At 49.7% G+C, this 21023-nt stretch overlaps 1 protein-coding gene across 1 annotated transcript in view; it reads right to left on the bottom strand.

Moving 5' to 3' along the window:
* Positions 1 to 3935: 3935 nt before the first annotated feature.
* The window catches only part of pigg (phosphatidylinositol glycan anchor biosynthesis class G), a 57380-nt gene continuing 40292 nt past the window's right edge, over positions 3936 to 21023 (bottom strand). Inside the window, exons 12-14 of the mRNA XM_056600427.1 lie at positions 19099 to 19414; positions 10291 to 10454; positions 3936 to 7041 (exon numbers count right to left, since the gene is read on the bottom strand). Of these exons, the coding sequence (XP_056456402.1) occupies positions 6816 to 7041; positions 10291 to 10454; positions 19099 to 19414 (706 nt within the window). The 3' untranslated portion in view covers positions 3936 to 6815. The remainder of the gene's footprint in view (positions 7042 to 10290; positions 10455 to 19098; positions 19415 to 21023) is intronic.

Below are 21023 nucleotides of genomic sequence, written 5' to 3'. Positions count from 1 at the left end.
ACCAGGACATGGAGGAGAAAGGGATTGTTGCCCGCGATTGTTGACTGCGGTTGTCTCCCGCCGGAGCCTCGCTGCCAAGGCACCGAGGATCACTTTCCAAATCAGCACGCTTGAGCCTCAGTTTTTTCAAAGGCGAGCAGAACACCTAGTGCTTGTTTATCACCGAACGCAAGTTTTAGCCACTGGGGGACCATAGGCAGGCTAGGGGAACTCATATTTATGTTAGAAAACCTCATAAAGTGAGATTTTCATGCCATGGGACCTTTAATGCAACTTTAGTATTTCTGTATATTTATTTTTAATAAAAAATTTGAACTAAACTTCCAGTTCTCAGAGTTTTGGAGTCAGTTGGATGTCTGATGGGCACAACATTACACCATATCATCTTCAAGTTCACAACCCAACCCAAAGTCATACTTTTACTTTCAACATGCAAGTAAAAACAAAAATCATCTTGAACAACGAGCAGGCCGTGTCTTGTTGATCATTCAGGGGCTGGTTATCATTGTTAAACATTTAACAAGCTTGGTGTCCATAGGGAGGGATATACAGGGAACTGTTGATTTGGTCTGGTATAGAAGCTGTTATCCAACAGTTTATACGAACGCCTGTGATACCATTAATATTCCAAGCGTCTAGTGTGATTCCTCATATGGATTAGGTAGCGACAGCTCTCCCGATATAGCTCCAACTGCCCTAGGTTACTCCCTAGCAACAGACCCAGGAGGAAAACAAATAAAACCAACACAACCATCTCTGGTGAAAAATGCAACAGATTTGAACCCAACAAAAGATTATCTCTACAACCCAGAACACGAACCCCCCTGATCTCATCCCACTCCCAGTCAATTAGCAGAGAAAAGGATGCATCAGCCTTCAGAGGCCAATTAAGGCTCCCCTCCTGATGATAATGATGTACCAAAGGAAGGAGAGAATCGCACACAGAGTCTTTGCATGGGAGTGTAACGTGTGCCACTGACGCTCTACAAAGGCCTGGGTGAGGGCTGTGTGGTCACTGGAGCGCTGGTCCATTCAGTGTCGTAATGATGACTAACTGATACCCTATTAGGGGGCAAAGATACCAGCCTGCTGGGCGCTGTTATCCCCAGATCCCCTTTATCTATCAGCCCCCCCCCCCCCCCCCCCCCCCCCCCCTTTGCATGGGACAGGAGAGCTGCATTAGTTAAATGACAGCTCCCCGGGCTGGACACACACACACACACACACACACACACACACACACACACACACACACACACACACACACACACACACACACACACACACACACACACACACACACACACACACACACACACACACACACACACACACACACACACACACACACACACAGGTGGACACTCCAGAGTAAAAATAGCTGAGTTGCATTTTAAAGTTATTCACTGTGGAGAACACCGGGGGTGGGTTACTGCACAAGTGATTACACTGCAGATATTTAGATGAATGATGTACGCTGGCACGGAGGTGGGGGACCGGGGGCCAGAGCGGCCCCCGAGCCGGGGACGCCACATCCGGACAGGGGGCCCCTATTAGCTCCGTCCATCACGCAACATCCTGCTTCTGCAGACGTCGGCTCGAAAAAAAGACTTCTCACCTAGAAACTCGGTTTAAGAACGCATGAAGGAAGGCAGCAGCGGCCCTCAGATGAATGGAGATTCAGCCTGAAGGCGTTTCATTTTTTGCGTCTGTATGCTTTCACGAATATGAAAAAGGCAATCGGACAAACATCCTGCCGCTCCTGTAGAGGGGAGAGAATCGATCGCTCCTAAAAGCCTCAGTTTCAAAACATCCATTTGTCAGGGAAAGTTTGTTCTGGAGGGGCCCAGGACGGGCCCTTCGCTGGCGGCCCCCAGCCCTCTGGAGGGGCCCCAGGACGGCCCTTCCCCTTTGGCCCCCAGCCCCCAGACATCTGTGCCATCACAGCCTGCTGGCATCAATGTGAGGCTGCTGCTGTTCAGCTGTGTCCTCGTTACTTGTCCTGGTCCAGGACGTCTACTTTATCAGGAGAATAATAATAATAATCATGAATCAATATCCAATCAGTTTAATAACTGTTGGTCACACACACACACACACACACACACACACACACACACACACACACACACACACACACACACACACACACGCACACACGCACACACACACACACACACACACACACACACACACACACACACACACACACACACAAAAGTACTTTTAATTCAAGCGACCCAACCAGCAGTAAGTGGGTAAAGATGACGCAGCCCTCGGTGAATCACTGGTTCCACGTGTCGTGTAGCAGGTTACGCCATCTGGGTCCCAGGAGGATTCATGACTCAAAACACTTCATCGTGTCGATTGGTCGACCAACGTCTGTTACTTCAGCGTGTTGTACGATTGTTCGACTGATGTCAGCTGTTTAGCCTTAACTGTGGAGAACAAATTTTCCGAAGTAGCTCCAGAGACCGTGGAGCTTCACCACGGGACGTCAGACCTGTCAATCATAAAGCACTATCAGAAGCATTCTGTGTTGATCAAAACCGCCCGACGCAATTCACCATTCTATGAAAGTTAGAAAATAAGCCACAGGCTTTCCTCTCCTCAACAAGTACCTCACCCTCCCAAACTCAATTTTGCTTAGCCAGATTTGACTTGACCGGAAAAGAGAACCGGAGATGTGTTGGCTGGGCCGGGAGGGGGAACCCCTGGCAGACTCTGTAGCCACAAAGTGAGCCGGCTATCGATCTGAATAGCTTCTAGCGGCCCGATGCGTTTTCAAAGGGAGCCCGGCTTTAAGAAAATAATGGGAAAAAAAAACTTCTGCTCCTTCCCAATAGCTGCGTTGGCCTCGGTCCATGGGGCACTTAGCACAGACCTCCGGAGCAGCAGGGGGGGGCAGGAGGGGCAGGCCAGGTCAGCTCTGCATCACGCTGAACTCCACGCTGGTTCTTTGTGTCGGCTGCTGCAGTAAACTCATCCTGAGTTAGTTTGTTTTCGCTGGATCTTGCCAGATCTTGCAGAGCCCCCCCCCCCCCCCCCCCCCCGCCCAGACACACTGACTGCAACCGCCACACACAAACACACACACACACACACACACACACACACACACACACACACACACACACACACACACACACACACACACACACACACACACACACACACACAAACACACACACACAAGTTTAATTTTAAAATTCAGATGCAGATTTCTGCTCCTGTCCCCACATCCATTCAGTGGCGACCGTATTACCCAAGTATACACCTGCGCACCTGCTCATAAATGCACATATATAATCAGCCAATCACGTGGCAGCATCTCGCGGTTCAGTCGTTGTTCAGACCGAAGAAAAGGGAAGGCATGCGACCCGGTGCAGGAGGCGCTGGCTTCAGCAGCGCTTTGAGGAACTGCTGATCTCTGGGGATACCCTCGCACCACAGGCTCTGGGGTTGACAGAGAATAGAGCAACTTAAAATAAGAATAACATCAAGGGAGCGGTACTTCAAGGGACGCCAGGCGCCGTGTCAACGAGAGGTCAGCAGGAGAGCAGACAGTCACTCAACCAACTAACAGACACGGGAGGACGAGAGCTCTGCAAACACGTCCAACCTTGAAGTGGATCAGGCTGCACCAGGGTCACACATTCACTCTCTGGAGACCAGTCTTGTGTCTCATGTGTTATGTGGTCATATGTGGTCTAATGTAGTCTTATGTGGGGTAATATGATCTTATGTGGTCTTTTAAGGTCTTATGTGGTCCAATGTGGTCTTGTGAGGTCTTATAGGGTCTTATTTGGTCTCACCTCAATCCAGTTTGTGGAGCACTTCTGGGATGTTTTTATATATATATACATGTATATTTGTTATAAATCTTAATATCTATATATATATAATCGCAATATATATTATTTCATATTTCAATATTTATTTCAAGTATAAAATTCAAGGTACATAAATGATGCACAGAAACAATGATAGTCATAGAACAGGATTTTATTTAATAAAAAAGTAAGTCAATTATCACCACCACCTGCACTTCCATTCATATTATATCACACTATTCTCCCAATTATGAAAAGCCTGATTCAAAACCAACAATCATCCCATCATGGAATAAGTATAAATAAAGTAATAAAAAAAGGCCATCAAACCGAACGGAACTAAAAACACGAGCATCTGGATCAGTTGGAGGACATGGCTTATCCATTCAAGGAAATGGGTTGATTTATATTCAGGGCAGATCCCATTAAATGATAAGACAACAAACCAAAATAAATTACAGAAACAAACACAAGTAAACAAGTTCGAATTTGCATAGATGCACCAGCCAGTGCGGAGACAACACTACAGAGACGTTATAGAAAGGATAGAAAACACAAACCTAACAATTCAACCGGTGACAGACACACTACTTTTAGTTCTGTCTAACAATTATTCGAGATGGAAAATCACTTGGCCGCTCGGGTCCAGAGGGGTTCGTCCTGCAGCCCGGAGAGGCCTTGACCTCTGCATCTGTCTGATGACCTCTCCAGGTGGTGGCCGGTCTCTGAAACACCGACGCGTACTTGAGCCCCTCTGCTGGACGACAGAAGGGGGCCTCAGCCCCACCGCCCAATCACAGAGCTGCAGGATCGCCTTCCCGTTCTCTCCCGCTAACGAAGCAGTAAGCTTCTTTAAAAGAGGTAACCTGTTGTCAGAAGGCTGATCCGTTAGCCCTCCCTCGGACAACCCCCCCTGCAGTCCCTGTCAGGCTGCAGACCAAGCTGAGCCTCCAGGCCTGATGGAGGAAGACTTTTACTTTGGAAGAGGTGAATGTCCTTGACGATGTACTTGAATAAATGATGACTTTACTATTTCTAAGCGCAGTGCACAATGAGTCTCTTAACACAGATGTGGTGCAATCCTTTTGATTTGGAGTTATAAAAATACGCTGCTTGTGGTTTAACGATATTCAATCACGTTTTGTAACCATAGGTGGTTTGTTTCTGTTGTTTGTTTCATGTTCAAAGCCCCAGAACTAGGCTAACACAGCCTCTGCGGAGAGTTCATCTTATTGCCAAGAAGCTAATTCAAGAAACAGTGGAGATGTTCTCGTGCATGTCAAAACATTCCGATGAGATTACGCCCAGTAATAAATATGCACGGCTCAGACGCTTACATTCTCTATTCCAGATCATTCCATTCCACTCCCCCTCCCAGAAGATGATCAAGGGAGAAAAGGAAAGCCGGGAAGATACTGTGGAATCAATCAGGGCAGGCCAGAGCCATGGTTCAACAAGCCCCACAACATGAGCCTTGCATCTTTGCAAAGCAACAATATGTTACCGGTAACGTCTTAGCAGGAGATGAGATCGGTGATTTACCTGTGGGCTGATCAGGTGACACAGTATAATAGACTGCAATGGTCAGAGACTCTTTTTTTTTACCTCAGAGGCGAGCTAGACAGACTGCTCCGTGTGTTTCCATTCGCAGAACTACTAGGAAACATGACAGTGTCCTAACGGATCACCTGCATCCTCCCAGGTGTGGAGTGACCACTCGTTGTCCGGACGCTGGACCTCTGATGGCCGAGGCCGTCACACCCAGACCGGGAGCGGAGCGGTCACAGGACAGGGCTCTGTGACACAGACGGACACAGTACCGCGTACCTGTCAGCGGCTGAGGCCTTGAGGGCTACAGCAGACTGGAGGAGTGGTGCTTGTGCTGCGCATAAACTCAACTTGAACCTTTGCTCAGCTTTCCGTGGAACGACGCATTTAAATCCCACACGTGCACACAGACACACACACACACACATCCTGATACATACCCACACACCCTGGTACATACATTCGCTCACACTCACACACACACACACACACACACACACGCACATACAGGTTTGGTTGTACTGTAGTGTGTGTAGTAGGAGCCCCAGAGCTTTGTTTTGCCGTGCGGAGCGACGGCTCAGAGCCGCGGCGGGGGGAGGGAAGGGGGGGGTTTGCGGGGGCGGCGGTCTGATAAGACGCAGATGCCCGCCGCACGGAGGGTATTTCCATTTCCCCAGACTTCTTCTTCTTCTCGGGGAAACATCTGGAGTCAAAAGCAATCAGTCGTATGAAAGTGACAGAGCGCGCTGCGCGTAATTGGACGGCAGCAGATCATTTGCTGCTCTGGCTCTGTACTCGCGGGGTCCTCTGGACGGCGGCGCCGGCGGTTCCAATCACCGGAGGAGCCGTCAAGAGAACCGCACCCATGTGACCCTAAATACCCCGGCTTACCCAGACCCTGGGGGGCCACTCAGACACTCAGACACTTGCTGGCCGGCCCCCCCAAGTAAAACAAGAGGGAAACAACGCAGATTGGCTTCTTCCAAAGTTCTTCTTAAGATAGAACATTTGTTCTGGTGTTCTAACACCATAGCCCGCTGGTAGAACAGTGTTATTTATGTAGTTCAACTCTCAACATCTCACACTCAGAGTCTCTGAGGACTTCGCACACAAACAGTATAAACTTCATTCCAGTAGCCCTCCAAACAGATTGCAGCAAGGTAATGCTACAATTGACTTTTTACTTGGTTATACGATCAATAAATAGATTTCCCCACAAATGTAAAACAAAACGACAACAAAAGAACAAACCCCCCCCTGGTGCCCAAACAGGACGTTTGTCTTCAATGTTCAGTCCATCGGCCTCCTTCAACTGGGCGGCCATCTTGGCTACCAAATGCTAGCTTGCATTTTTCAAACAAAGATGGCCGCCGAGGGCAACGTACAAATAAACAAACAAACAAAACAAACAAACAAACAAAGGTGTGCGGTCCTTTAGGGCCTGGCGGCGTCGGCCTGCGCCGTCTCCATGGCGCCCAGGAAGAGGCAGAGCACGGTGGCGAGCAGCGCGTGCGCCGCCTCGTAGAGCAGCTTGGGGGAGAAGACGCTCCAGATGAAGAGGTGGTAGCGTAGCGCCGTCACCAGCACCACGTAGGCCGCCACCGGCACGCTGCGAAGCAGGGCCAGGACATAGCAGCCGTGACCCAGCGCCACCGGGGTCCTGGGGGGGGGGGGGGCAGAGTCAAGGGCCGGTCACAACAAAGGAGGAGGGGCGGGGCCAGTCCATACAAACTCAACGCAAAGGCGCGTTTAGAGGAAAAGGAATTGCAAGAAAAACCTGCGGTGCAAAATTATGAACGCCGTGGTGCGACCACCCTGGTTCGCACATATTTTCCGTGATTCTACTCGGGCAAACACTTTCGCGTGACGTCGGGACGCTTCGTCGGGACAGCCAATCGACGTTCACTCCCTAAAGGTCAGAGGGAACCGCAGCAAGGAGGAGAAAGGGATTGGTGCTCTATATCGAAAAATAAAATACATAATATCATATAATCTCGGTCATGCTTGAGAAGGAATTGGCGGAAAGGAACTTTGGCGTTCACTCACTCGCCTAATCTATATTCACGTACCCCGGGAATTTGCCTGATCAAATCGCCCAAATCACTGACGCAGGTAAAGTTTGTCTTCAAGCGAATCCAGGCGAAGACACGGCAAGGCTAATATATTTGCTTTTGGTGTGAACTCACGGTCACAGAGATAAGGAGGAAGTCTTGGAGTCAGTTTGAAGGCATCGAGCCATGTTGTGTTTAAAGCCCTGGATTGGTGACGATGGATCCAACGTCTCTCTGCCGTTGAGAGGATAACATTGTGTGCATGCATGTGATGGACAGGTGAGATGGATTCCCCAGACCAATCATGGCAGAGATAGCCCTGATAGGTCAGATAGGAGCTGGGAGTGGTCCCAGGGCAACACTCAGACCATAGCTGTAACGTCTTACCTACTGCACGCTCAACTTAGTGGTGGGGTTGGAGGAGTTCTGACAGTTTAGAGGACAACGTATGGACGGCTGCAAGGAGGCGTGGGGAAGTGTTTAACAGACTTGGTTCTACCATTGATCTTATAAGTATATCCGCAGGATCTGAATTGGTAAAACTGACCTTTAGAGAATGGGAAAATATCTGCCTGATTGCCTGCTTCTGCAGAAACACACACACGTCAACGCACACACTCCACCGCACACACACTCTCCCGCACGCCCAGTCAACTGTATTTTCTAAGTCTAATGATTAAATCTCTACGGTGCCGCTGAAGCAGAGAGGCGTCAGGTAATTACGGTCTGAGCAGGGAGAGGAACGCGACGTACGAGTTTAGAGCAATTAGAACAAAGAGGAGAGAATATACATCATCCGTCCTCCGCCGATCCATTATCATCCACGGTGAAACTTTCTGTATAAAGTAGACCATCGACACAGGTCTCCGGATCCATGCATCCATAAGGTGTACCATAAACACATATCTGCTGATCCATGCATCCATAAGGTGTACCATTAACACATATCTGCTGATCCATGCATCCATAAGGTGTACCATAAACACATATCTGCTGATCCATGCATCCATAAGGTGTACCACTAACACATATCTGATGATCCATACATCCATAAGTTGTACCATAAACACATATCTGCTGATCCATAAATCCATAAGGTGTACCATAAACACATGTCTGCTGATCCATAAATCCATAAGGTGTACCATCGACTCATATCTCTGGATCCATACAGTTTACCATCGACTCATATCTCCTGATCCATAAAGTTTACCATCGACTCATATCTCCCGATCCATACATCCATCGACACATATCTGCTGATCCATACATCCATAAAGTGTACCATCCACATCTCCTGATCCATACATCAGTACGGTGTCCTGGCAGCAGTGGTGTCCGTCGATTGAGGAGGGAATCGCCAGATCTCAATCGATTGGCTGTTTTGATTCCAAACACACACACACACACACACACACACACACACACACACACACACACACACACACACACACACACACACACACACACACACACACACACACACACACACACACACACACACACACACATTACCCTGCGCTAATGAGTGCTGCTGTACAGGCATCGACTGGTTTTAACTTCCACATTATGACATTACCCGGGTGGTTTGCATCCCAGCGTGCTACACCACGCTGGGTGTGTTCTAACAGACCCAGCGCTGTGTTGTCTGGGCCCCGTTTACGGGAGCTGTGGTTAAGCGGCAGTGGGCCCTGGGGGACTGCAGAGTGCCGGGCTATATGTGGCCATCGATCTGCAAGGATAAAATAAAATAAAAAGACTTGCCAAGCGCGCCGGGCGACTATTGGCTAATGTGCACTTTGGCAGGTAGTGACTTTAAGCCGCGGGTGGCTAGTCGCCGGCTGCCCCTAATTGTCCCTAATGAGACGCGCGGCCAATCTAATGCGTCCAATCAGAGCCTGCGTCCGAGCCGGCCTGTGAACGGTGGGCTGAGAGCGTCTCCAGAGCCGGCGGGCTCCAAGTGGCCGCGCGGTCGGCTGTTGACATCGCGGGACGCCGGCTGCACAATTAAAGCTCAATTGATGCTCAAAGCTTCCAGCCTGGCGTGGGCGACCATTAGCGACCCTGCATGTATAGGGTTTCAAGGGAAAAGGAGGGAAAAACAATCAAATAAAAAGGGGAGTGTGGTGCGTGAGTGAGGCGCGGCTAAGTGGGCTCCGACTCGTGTCTGGGGAGCGCCAGCCCGGCATCAGTGTCTATTGATCCGCTCCTCGTCTCCATTTCCTGCTTCCTGCTGCAGCCGCTGATGGAGCAGAGTGCATTCTAAATGAGCTGTCCCGCGTCAGCCGGCTGACAGGCCTTCATCTATCACCCCGCCCGCCTCCTGCAGCGCAGAGGAGGTGAGGCGGGGGGGGGGGGGGGGGGGGGGGATCATTGTGGAGGAGCTACAAGCGGGCTGACAGCAGCCAGCGCACTGGAAACACAGTGTGATGTGACACCAGCCAGAGAGGTCTCATCACACTGGATTAAATCAACGTGAAGAGCGTCTCAGGTCGGCGGAAACGGAGACACGCTGCGGTGGGGTCACCCAGGGGGATACAACAAGGTTATTAATACATTACTATTAATAGATTCATGTATAATTGATTGTTTCTATTATTAATAGATCGACGGCGGCCCTGTGATTGTTTCAAACTTTATTTTTTTCGTTTCGGATACACAAATATTTCAACGGATGAATGATCAGATATTGAACCGGAGGATTCCGCACGCAAATGACACACGGCGATGACAAAAGAAACACTAACGAAGAAAAGAATAGACAGAAACAACCGCGTCTTTGACCCGTTCGTATCGCGGCGCGAGCCCGGGTCGACGTCACGGCGGCGGGGGGCGGCGTTGGGGGCGGGGCCACTCACCTGAGGCTCTCCGAGTTGAGGTAGCACACCAGGTGGCAGGCCCAGAGCAGGGGCCCCGCGTACGTCCCCAGGGCCGTCAGGAAGATGGCGGGCCCCTCCACGTAGCTCTCCAGGCCCACGAAGCCCACCGAGACGTCCACCGTGCCGATGTTGTTGGAGTTGCCCTGCAGAGAAGAGGCTGTTTAGAGCACGGCTGGACTGACATTACACCCGTAGAGTTCTGTGGAACAATGGTCTTATTAAAGGGGTCATAGCAGGCTTTTTTAGACTTTTCCCTTTGCTCTAGACCAGGGGTGCCCAACCAGTCGATCGCGGATACCAGTAGATCGCCGACAGATCCCAAGTCGATCGCGAGGGGTGAAGAAAAAAAAAAAAAAAAATGTTTTTTGTTTTTTTGTTTTTTTAATGAAATTAAATTTGCGCGGGACATATACGCGCGGTAGCGCATGTGCTGTTAACAGCAGTTGAAAGCCGTCAACAGTAGTTACACACTCCTATACGTTGGCATGGCTGAGGGGAAACAAGCTAAGACCTACCATTTTCACCCTGAGTGGGAGGAAGATTATTGATTATCGTTGAGAAGGTGCCGTGCGCAGACGGAATGAAACCCCCACTGAAGTCCGTAGGTTCACGATACAATCCCCCCCCCGTCAACAATTGTTCTCTACCCCCCCCCCCCCCCCCCCGCTTGAAGGTAGGTTTGCTGGTAGATCTCGGGAGGTTGGCTACTTGAAAAGTAGATCTTGGGTCAAAAAAGGTTGGGCACCCCTGCTCTAGACTGTTACATGTCATGAAGTATACTATGTATACATGTTTACTTCTGCTAAAATAGAAAAATCAAAGACCGCAGTACTCTCAAACTTGACTTCAATAAAAGTGTGACGTCAGACAGCGGGCGCTGCTGAAGTGCAGAAGTCCCGCCTCCCGGCTACCAGCAATGTTTACAACTTCTCGGGACTGTGAATTTGCTGACGCACGTGCAAACGCCACTGCGTGGGTGTGCTGACCAATCACAGCAGACAGGGCTAGTCGGGAGGGGCCCCTGAAGCGACATGATGCAAATCAGACCGTTTTTGAAAGATGCTGAAAATTAGTTAATAATAAGGGGTATTTCTAACACACAGGCATGTAACCCTATTCTAGTGGTACCCCCAAATTAAATGATTAACCCTAAAAAAGGGTTAGAAAGAATTAAAAAGCAACTAGCCGTGGACCAACTGAATCTCTCTCCCCCCCCCCCCCCCCCCCCCAATACATCCACCCCTCCCTTTCCAACGACTACGGTGGCCTGCAGTGGCCCGTATTGTAGTTATTTCTATTTTGCGCATAACTGACATACCGGTAAGTCCTATTCGCACCAAGGTCGACTTTGAACCGCTGTAGCATGAATCTAATGAATCCTTTCAACCAATCACAGTTGTGTGTCTCCGTCATCCTCCCCAGTGTATATGATCTAGGACGTGGTGGAGGTAACAGCCTTCTGCATCTCTCCCACAGACCTCTTATTGGATCCATAGTGGTAAACCTATCGCCATCTGTTACATGTATTGATCATTCATCTAGATAGCAGTCGGCGCGAGACAACAACGTTCACCTTCCCTGTGGTACGTGAATATAGATCGCTTTTGATAACACAACGGTGCGCAGTTGAATCCCTGCAATTCTGTTTTTTGATACCAACCTTATCCCAAAGAGTGATAGCCTACTTTTAGTTATCAAACAGGGAAACTACCTGAAGAACTTGAGTCAGCAAAACATGGATGCATTAATAAATGTACACCCACTTATCTTAATCCCCCCTCATCCGCCAACTGCCCTTCCCTACAATATTTTACCCTTGGATTAAAAAAGTGAAACTCATGGATAATTGAATCCTCTAAATATATTGGATATTTTGGTGAAAGGCAGGAGCATAAACTCGTCTTCACAGGATATACGAGGCGTGCCCTAGAGTTTAAACGAGGGTTAAGCTTTTAGGAAACACAAATATATAATTTATATATATGACGTCATATATGGCTGGTGAGCGACTCTGCGGTCCTGACATCGGCACGGGGCTGAAGACTCAAGACTCACTTGTTCAGAGTTCACCGAGGCTCAGCATGGCCACCCCCTCCCACCCTTCTTAACCTAGTGACTGTTAGTGCTTGGCACTTGTTTCTATGATATCCTTACTGTACCGACAGAGATATATTGTTGTTTCTCCTTCTTCTGACAAATGCACTTATTGTAATGTCGCTTTGGGTGGAAGCATCTGCTAAATGCCCTGAATGTAAATGGAAATGGTTTAAAACCAAGGAGCGTGGCACATTTCATATGCACCACTATTGATATCATTATGAAGCTCCTACACAACGTAACCAGAAGTGGTTGTAGCCAAGGGGATAACAAGCCCCCTCCTTCCAACAACTCCTCCCTACGTAGACACAAAGAGCTAATTCTAGGATTGTGAAAAGACAACTGTAGCGATTTTCCATGGGAACATACACACTAAACACACTAGTTAAAACATACTTATGAATATCTCATTCCATTCTGCCAGGTCCATCCCGCTAGATGTCCCCCTAGAATCCACACACTCTTGTGGCCCTTAAAGTAGGTTCAGTTCCCCGTTGTTCGGTAATGGACGTTAAAGGTCCTGGGCGATATCAATCGATAAGGTACCGTTTGACGTTTTACAACAGACCACGGACATTCATTTCCGATGACACGCTTTTATGCGAACGTCCATCCAAACCCTGATTACCTTTACACCTGCGCTCGTTCACCTTTCCCCTGACTGCAGCCAGCACCTTTGTTCAGCGAGTGGCTTGACATTAGTTACGATAATAAAACCTGTTCACCCCGTCGACCCACTCGGTTTATTAAAGACAAACGGGTGCCCTGCGTCAAGTACTGCGTCGCCCTCTGCGGTGATATTGCGACGGGATCGTCCCACCGTGGTCTCAAACTCTATTAGGGAGAGATGAAACATTGGGGGGGCCGGGATCATAATTCACCCTGATTCATAGTTGGCCTCCCCCCCGTTGTTTAGGATTCCCCTCATCCTAAATCTTCTCTGCTCAGCAAGTCTGCTCCTACTGATAGTGAGTGTACGGACGTGCCTCCTCCACATCCATTCACAGAACCCACTCAGTGACGGCATGTTTTTGTACGACGTGGGGATGATAGCTATAATTACCTAGTTGATTAAGATCCGCGCGCACACACACACACTCGCAGGACTCCCCGGGGGGGTAGTCAGTGGGGTGTCTGTGTAGCGGTAATATGCTGCCTCACCCCGAGGACCCAGCTGACAGATGGTACGGGACACACCTCTGCAGTCCCGACGTTAACACTGTACCAGGGTGAGATTCATCTCATTGTTGATTCACCTATAAAGTATTTTACTAAAATATGATAAACAACTTTAAGTCCCTTCTCAGGAGGTCAAACCGATTCCTCCACTGTGCTCGGATCGTCTGACCAGCATCATTTACACCTCACAACTAAATGACGATATTCAATAAACCATCTTTCCGGTGAACTTTGACACAATGGACTGATCAACCAATTAATCAATCAAGTTGATGTAATGGTGAATGTACTGCATTTAAACAGCACTTTTCTAACCAGCGGTCGCTCAAAGCGCCTTACAATGCTGCCTAACGTTCACCCATTCATTCCCACATTCCCACGCCGACGGCGGAGTCGACCACGCAGGGCGACAGGTAACTCGTCAGGATCAGTCACGGCGAGGTGCCTTGCTCAGGGAAACCTCGACACTCCGCTAGGAGGAGCCGGAGATCGAACCAGCCGCCTTCAGGTTACCAGCCAACCCGCTCTGCCTCCTGAGCCACATGCTGCCCCGTAATCCCCTCCCAAGAGCCGGGCGGGGGGCTTACAGCGGGTCGCCCAGCACTGGTGTACAGCCAGGCATCAGAGACATAGCCGCTAGCTGCTAGCCGCTAGCCGCTACCATTACTCAAGTGGTCTCTAATTACGCGCCCAGACGCAGCCGATGGAAAATGTTTGATGGTGGTTTATTCCCAGTTCTGATACAGCCTTAATGACCCGTGAGTGATGAGGGCACTAAGTGTGTATGTATGTGTGTGTGTGTGTGTATTGCACAAAGACAGACAGACAGACAGACAGACAGACAGACAGACAGACAGACAGACAGACAGACAGACAGACAGACAGACAGACAGACAGACAGACAGACAGACAGACAGACAGACAGACAGACAGACAGACAGACAGACAGACAGACAGACAGACAGACAGACAGACAGACAGACAGACAGACAGACAGACAGACAGACAGACAGACAGACAGACAGACAGACAGACAGACAGACAGACAGACAGACAGACAGACAGACAGACAGACAGACAGACAGACAGACAGACAGACAGACAGACAGACAGACAGACAGACAGACAGACAGACAGACAGACAGACAGACAGACAGACAGACAGACAGACAGACAGACAGACAGACAGACAGACAGACAGACAGACAGACAGACAGACAGACAGACAGACAGACAGACAGACAGACAGACAGACAGACAGACAGACAGACAGACAGACAGACAGACAGACAGACAGACAGACAGACAGACAGACAGACAGACAGACAGACAGACAGACAGACAGACAGACAGACAGACAGACAGACAGACAGACAGACAGACAGACAGACAGACAGACAGACAGACAGACAGACAGACAGACAGACAGACAGACAGACAGACAGACAGACAGACAGACAGACAGACAGACAGACAGACAGACAGACAGACAGACAGACAGACAGACAGACAGACAGACAGACAGACAGACAGACAGACAGACAGACAGACAGACAGACAGACAGACAGACAGACAGACAGACAGACAGACAGACAGACAGACAGACAGACAGACAGACAGACAGACAGACAGACAGACAGACAGACAGACAGACAGACAGACAGACAGACAGACAGACAGACAGACAGACAGACAGACAGACAGACAGACAGACAGACAGACAGACAGACAGACAGACAGACAGACAGACAGACAGACAGACAGACAGACAGACAGACAGACAGACAGACAGACAGACAGACAGACAGACAGACAGACAGACAGACAGACAGACAGACAGACAGACAGACAGACAGACAGACAGACAGACAGACAGACAGACAGACAGACAGACAGACAGACAGACAGACAGACAGACAGACAGACAGACAGACAGACAGACAGACAGACAGACAGACAGACAGACAGACAGACAGACAGACAGACAGACAGACAGACAGACAGACAGACAGACAGACAGACAGACAGACAGACAGACAGACAGACAGACAGACAGACAGACAGACAGACAGACAGACAGACAGACAGACAGACAGACAGACAGACAGACAGACAGACAGACAGACAGACAGACAGACAGACAGACAGACAGACAGACAGACAGACAGACAGACAGACAGACAGACAGACAGACAGACAGACAGACAGACAGACAGACAGACAGACAGACAGACAGACAGACAGACAGACAGACAGACAGACAGACAGACAGACAGACAGACAGACAGACAGACAGACAGACAGACAGACAGACAGACAGACAGACAGACAGACAGACAGACAGACAGACAGACAGACAGACAGACAGACAGACAGACAGACAGACAGACAGACAGACAGACAGACAGACAGACAGACAGACAGACAGACAGACAGACAGACAGACAGACAGACAGACAGACAGACAGACAGACAGACAGACAGACAGACAGACAGACAGACAGACAGACAGACAGACAGACAGACAGACAGACAGACAGACAGACAGACAGACAGACAGACAGACAGACAGACAGACAGACAGACAGACAGACAGACAGACAGACAGACAGACAGACAGACAGACAGACAGACAGACAGACAGACAGACAGACAGACAGACAGACAGACAGACAGACAGACAGACAGACAGACAGACAGACAGACAGACAGACAGACAGACAGACAGACAGACAGAGATTGAGAGGGACGGAGCAGGAGATTGGCAGACAGGCTGACACAGAGAGGGAGAGAGACACAGCGGGAGATTGAGAGAGCGAGAGATGGAGAGCCAGAGAGAGAGAGTTATGGGATTGAAGTTGTTTTCTGGGAGGTGGGATCTAATAATATCACCATAGCAATTAGTTTGGGTAGAGCCTTCATATCTTTTATGAGCACACAGGTTTAAAGTATCTCTGGATGCCCTTTACACAGAATGCCTTCAGCACTTAAGATCACACCCGTTCAATATTGTTGGAGGATTACTTTATTAATCAGTTTCCCAGTAAGAACAACTCTGCTGATTGTTGCTGACAAACAGGGAGTAGCCTCTGTTTAAACTGACCACAGCCCACCCTGTGATGCTGTGGTCCAAATCCATCAGTCCTCGGTATTTGATTGAATCAAATGGCGATTGGAGGGCCTATGTGCTGCTGTCCTTACCTGAGGTGGCTTGCTCAGGGACACCGAGCCAGGTGCAGTTGAGGAATGAACCACATGCTGTTTCTCCAGGTAATTTAAGATTTCTACAAAATTGCCTTTAACCCTAATGGCTGTGTGAGAGTGCATGCGTTTTTGTGTGTATGTGTTAGAGTGTGTGTGTGTGTGTGTGTGTGTGTGTGTGTGTGTGTGTGTGTGTGTGTGTGTGTGTGTGTGTGTGTGTGTGTGTGTGTGTGTGTGTGTGTGTGTGTGTGTGTGTGTGTGTGTGTGTGTGTACGTGTGTGTGTGTACGTGTGTGTGTCCATGTGTCCCTGTGTGACTAAAGGCAGGCAGAAGTGGGTTGAACAGCAGCTGGAGTGCTGCAGAGTGTGTGTCTGTGTGTGCGTGTCGGTGTGCGTGCGCACACAGTTCACCCCTTATGAACTCAGCGCAAACCCTGGCAACCCCTGAGCCAGTCCTAATGCCCCGTTGTGTCGTGTCTCTTTAGTGCGGGGCAGAGCTCTGTAGCGGATCAAGGAACCGTTAACATCTATCACAGATCAATCCCCGGGAGAGCGTGTCATCTCCCCGGGTGTGGCGGGCGGTTCCACCAGGTGAACACGCCCCTCAGAGCGCTGTGTCGGGGGCCCCACGGCGGCCCTGGGGGGGACACACACACACACACACACACCGCCCCTCTCTTGTCTAATGATGCCGTTCAGCGCCGGCTTTGTAGTGCCTTCCTGTTTGTTTTGTTTTGAAGACGCGCCGGAAGTCCCGTCACCTATCAGAGATTATTTATTATTCAGACGGCGGGAGATGAGAGATGGAGGCACCGCGGTGAAGGCAAAGCACCGGTAAAGTGTGCCATTTGCTGGGCTGAGTGTGTGGTGTGTGTGTGTGTGTAGGTCTGACTGAATCTGAGTGGGAGTGTGTGTGTGTCTGAATGAGAGAGTGTGTGTGTGTGTGTGTGTGTGTGTGTGTGTGTGTGTGTGTGTGTGTGTGTGTGTGTGTGTGTGTGTGTGTGTGTGTGTGTGTGTGTGTGTGTGTGTGTGTGTGTGTGTGTGTGTGTGTGTGTGTGTGGGTGTGTGAGAGTCTGAATGTGAGTGGGTCTGAAAGTGAGTGTGTGCACGTGTGTGCACGTGTGTGCACGTGGGTATGCGCTCGTCCGTGTGTACGATTGTGTTGTGTGTGTTCCCGTCTGGGCTTTATAGCCGGGGCTGCTGTTGGTTCGGGAGGAGAGGCTTGTCGAGAGTGATTAAGTACATTGGAATTTCTGGGAACACCGAAAGGCTCTTCAGAAGTCTGAGAGCGCGGAGGGGCTGTTGCGCAATTAGAGAGTCAATCCCGTTTCTATGAGAACAGAGACCAGCAAGAAATGTTCCACGTTCCATCGCTAGGGAGAACACAGCGACGGGAGACCAATACAACTGTCTAATGTTCTTGCAGTTGTTCTGCAGAAAGTAATCATCTGCAGAGCTCTGTAAGGGTGAAATACCCGTGCCTCACAATGTCCGAGGTAATATCGTCTATTTCAACGCTTTTAAAAGTTGCAGTGAATAGCCATCTGAAGAAACACTTTGAACACTGACGCATGCCGACGCAGGTCAACAACTGTGACGTTAATCCATTGAAAATATTCTTCCTCCCTTTCTAAGAGTGCTGAGAGTGGCCCCGTGTTTGAAGGGTGCTGTATAAACAAACCCATTAGCTCAGGAGGAGGTGAAAGTCACAGCTCTCCTCTGTTTTGGCACCGCAGTGTTGGAACGAGCTCCCTGCCGACGTCAGGATCACTCACCAGCTTCAACAAAGGACTTAAGACTCACCTGTTCAGAGTTCACCTGGACTCTGAACAGCCTCCCACCTTACCCTGCCAGACTCCTCTTGCGCACTTATTGTACGTTGTACGTCCTGGTGCTTAAAAGTAGTGCTTGGCATCGTGTAGCGTCTTATCCTTGCTATCTCTGTTGTATACGGGGAATAGTTTAACGTAGCGATTGTTAGTGCTTGGCACTTGTTTCTATGAACATCCTAACTGTACAAAGCGATGTATTGTGGTTTTCTCGTTCTTCTCACAAATGTACTTATTGTAAGTCGCTTTGGATAGAAGCACCTGCTAAACGCCCTGAATGTCACCGAAATGCGACCACCTCACCTGGGGGGGGAAGAAGGCCTGTCCGAAACCAGTAGTGCATGACGGTGGTCTGACCCTCACCTGGAAGTAGAAGAAGGCCTGTCCGAACCAGTAGTGCATGACGGTGGTCTGACCCTTACCTGGAAGTAGAAGAAGGCCTGTCCGAACCAGTAGTGCATGATGGTGGTCTGACCCTCACCTGGAAGTAGAAGAAGGCCTGTCCGAACCAGTAGTGCATGATGGTGGTCTGCGCGGCGTCGTAGTGCAGCTTCCTCCAGATGAAGCGCGCCATGAGGCTCTGCACCAGCAGGCAGCAGCACAGCACTGGCAGGTTGTGTGCCCGGAACAGTAGCGCCACCAGCAGCACCAGCCCGCTGTAGATCTCCCACAAGCCCCGGCGCTTCAGCGGGGCGGCGGCGGCGGCGGCGGCGATCTGGGAGCGCAGGAGGTCCTTGCTGCCCGAGAACAGGATGCCCAGCACGAAGACGTATACGAAGCGCGCCTCCACTGTGCCCCTGCCGGAGGAAAGGCAGTGAAGAGAGCGCGTTAGAAAGTCTCACACACACACACACACACACACACACACACACAGGTCGCAGGGGGCGCGGTTCTGAGGCCGCGGTCGAATCACAGAAATGATGCATAATACAGTAAGCAAGCAAAAGTACCTCAAATACCCTTTAAGGCCTGCGCGGTTTAAGGGGTTTCGATATAACTTTTTTAAGGGATTTTGCTGACGATTTTATCAAAAGCGACTTACAACCATTCATGCACAGATTCACACACCGACGGCGGAGTCAACCACGCAGGGCGACAGCCAGCTCGTCAGGGTGAGGCGCCATGCTCAGGGACACCTCCACACTGGGGACCAAACTAGCAACCTTCAAGTTACCAGTCAACCCCGCTCTACCTCCTGAGCTGCTGTCGCCTGAGTGGTCCCGTGAAGCCCCTTCTGTGAATGTAATTGTGACAAAGGGCGATGCAAATCAAACTGTGTGGACGTGAATCATCCAACGACATTGGAGCGCGTTCTAAACCAAAACTCACACGGTTGAGATAAGGATCCAGATCACAGCCTCAATGGACAGAGATAGCCATCTGCGCTGGTGTTTTTGTAAATGTTTTTAATTAACGAGAATACAATAGTACCTGATTAAACATTTAAAGAAATGGTCCAGTGGATTCGGAAAATGATTAAACCCCTACAGTTATGTACGACACATTCTGATAACGAGATCAACCACGTTTCTGCATAATATCAAGTTATGTAATCTCTAGTCGTATTAATTATAGCCTTCTCCCCTTAGAGGCAGAACGTTTGCCAGTCTACAATAAATTAAATTAAATAAGACGCCAATCATGGACACAATATCTTTGATTGACAACCTCTCCTCCAATCAAGAACGGGTCTAGAACCATCGATGAAAATGTAGACGACGTCTTTGCGCCAAACATCGGTTTAATCCCCAATGGCCGTTCCCCCCACCCCTGCCCGAGCCCCTGGCGTCTTCAATCATACTGAAAGCCAACTTTAAAGCGGTTAGCCACATCACAGCGGCCCGCTAAGATCCTTTACTGGGGTAAAAAAAAGCTTAAAATACTCTCTTGACCAAAAGAAATGGATCCTCATTCAGACAGCCCAGGGCCGGGCAAGGCTCCAAAAGAAGTATTTGCATTTCTAAGGCTTATGCCTCCAGAATCCATTTCAGAAGCCATCAATAATTAATAGGTAACAAAAGTCTCAAATTAAACCTTTAAAAGAAAAACTGCAGGCAATTACAAAGGCAATTAAATCCACCCGTAACACACGCAGCATCGTGGCTCAGCGAGCGTCCTGTTCCAGGGCGGGCCGGCGCTGAGCAGAACGCCGCGGCTCGCGGCCGGCGTCGCCGCGCCCGCCGACCGGCCGAGGGGGTTCAAATGCTCGCCGCCTGGGAACTTGATCTGCAGTCAATATATCCAGACACACAAAGTGAAGCAGATGGCGCTGAGTGCGGCGCCAGAGATGAAGGCCCCTTTTTGTTTTCGCGGCGCTCCGGTACAGGTACAAAACAAACAACACAACAAAAGCACGGCCACGGGAGAGTGGCGGAGATTACTGAGGAAGCTGCTGCCGGAGGAGAT

Source organism: Gadus chalcogrammus, chromosome 10, assembly GCF_026213295.1.
Source record: "Gadus chalcogrammus isolate NIFS_2021 chromosome 10, NIFS_Gcha_1.0, whole genome shotgun sequence".
Taxonomy (NCBI): domain Eukaryota; kingdom Metazoa; phylum Chordata; class Actinopteri; order Gadiformes; family Gadidae; genus Gadus; species Gadus chalcogrammus.
Note: the sequence above shows the minus strand (reverse complement) of the source record. Positions and strands in the feature narration are given on the sequence as shown.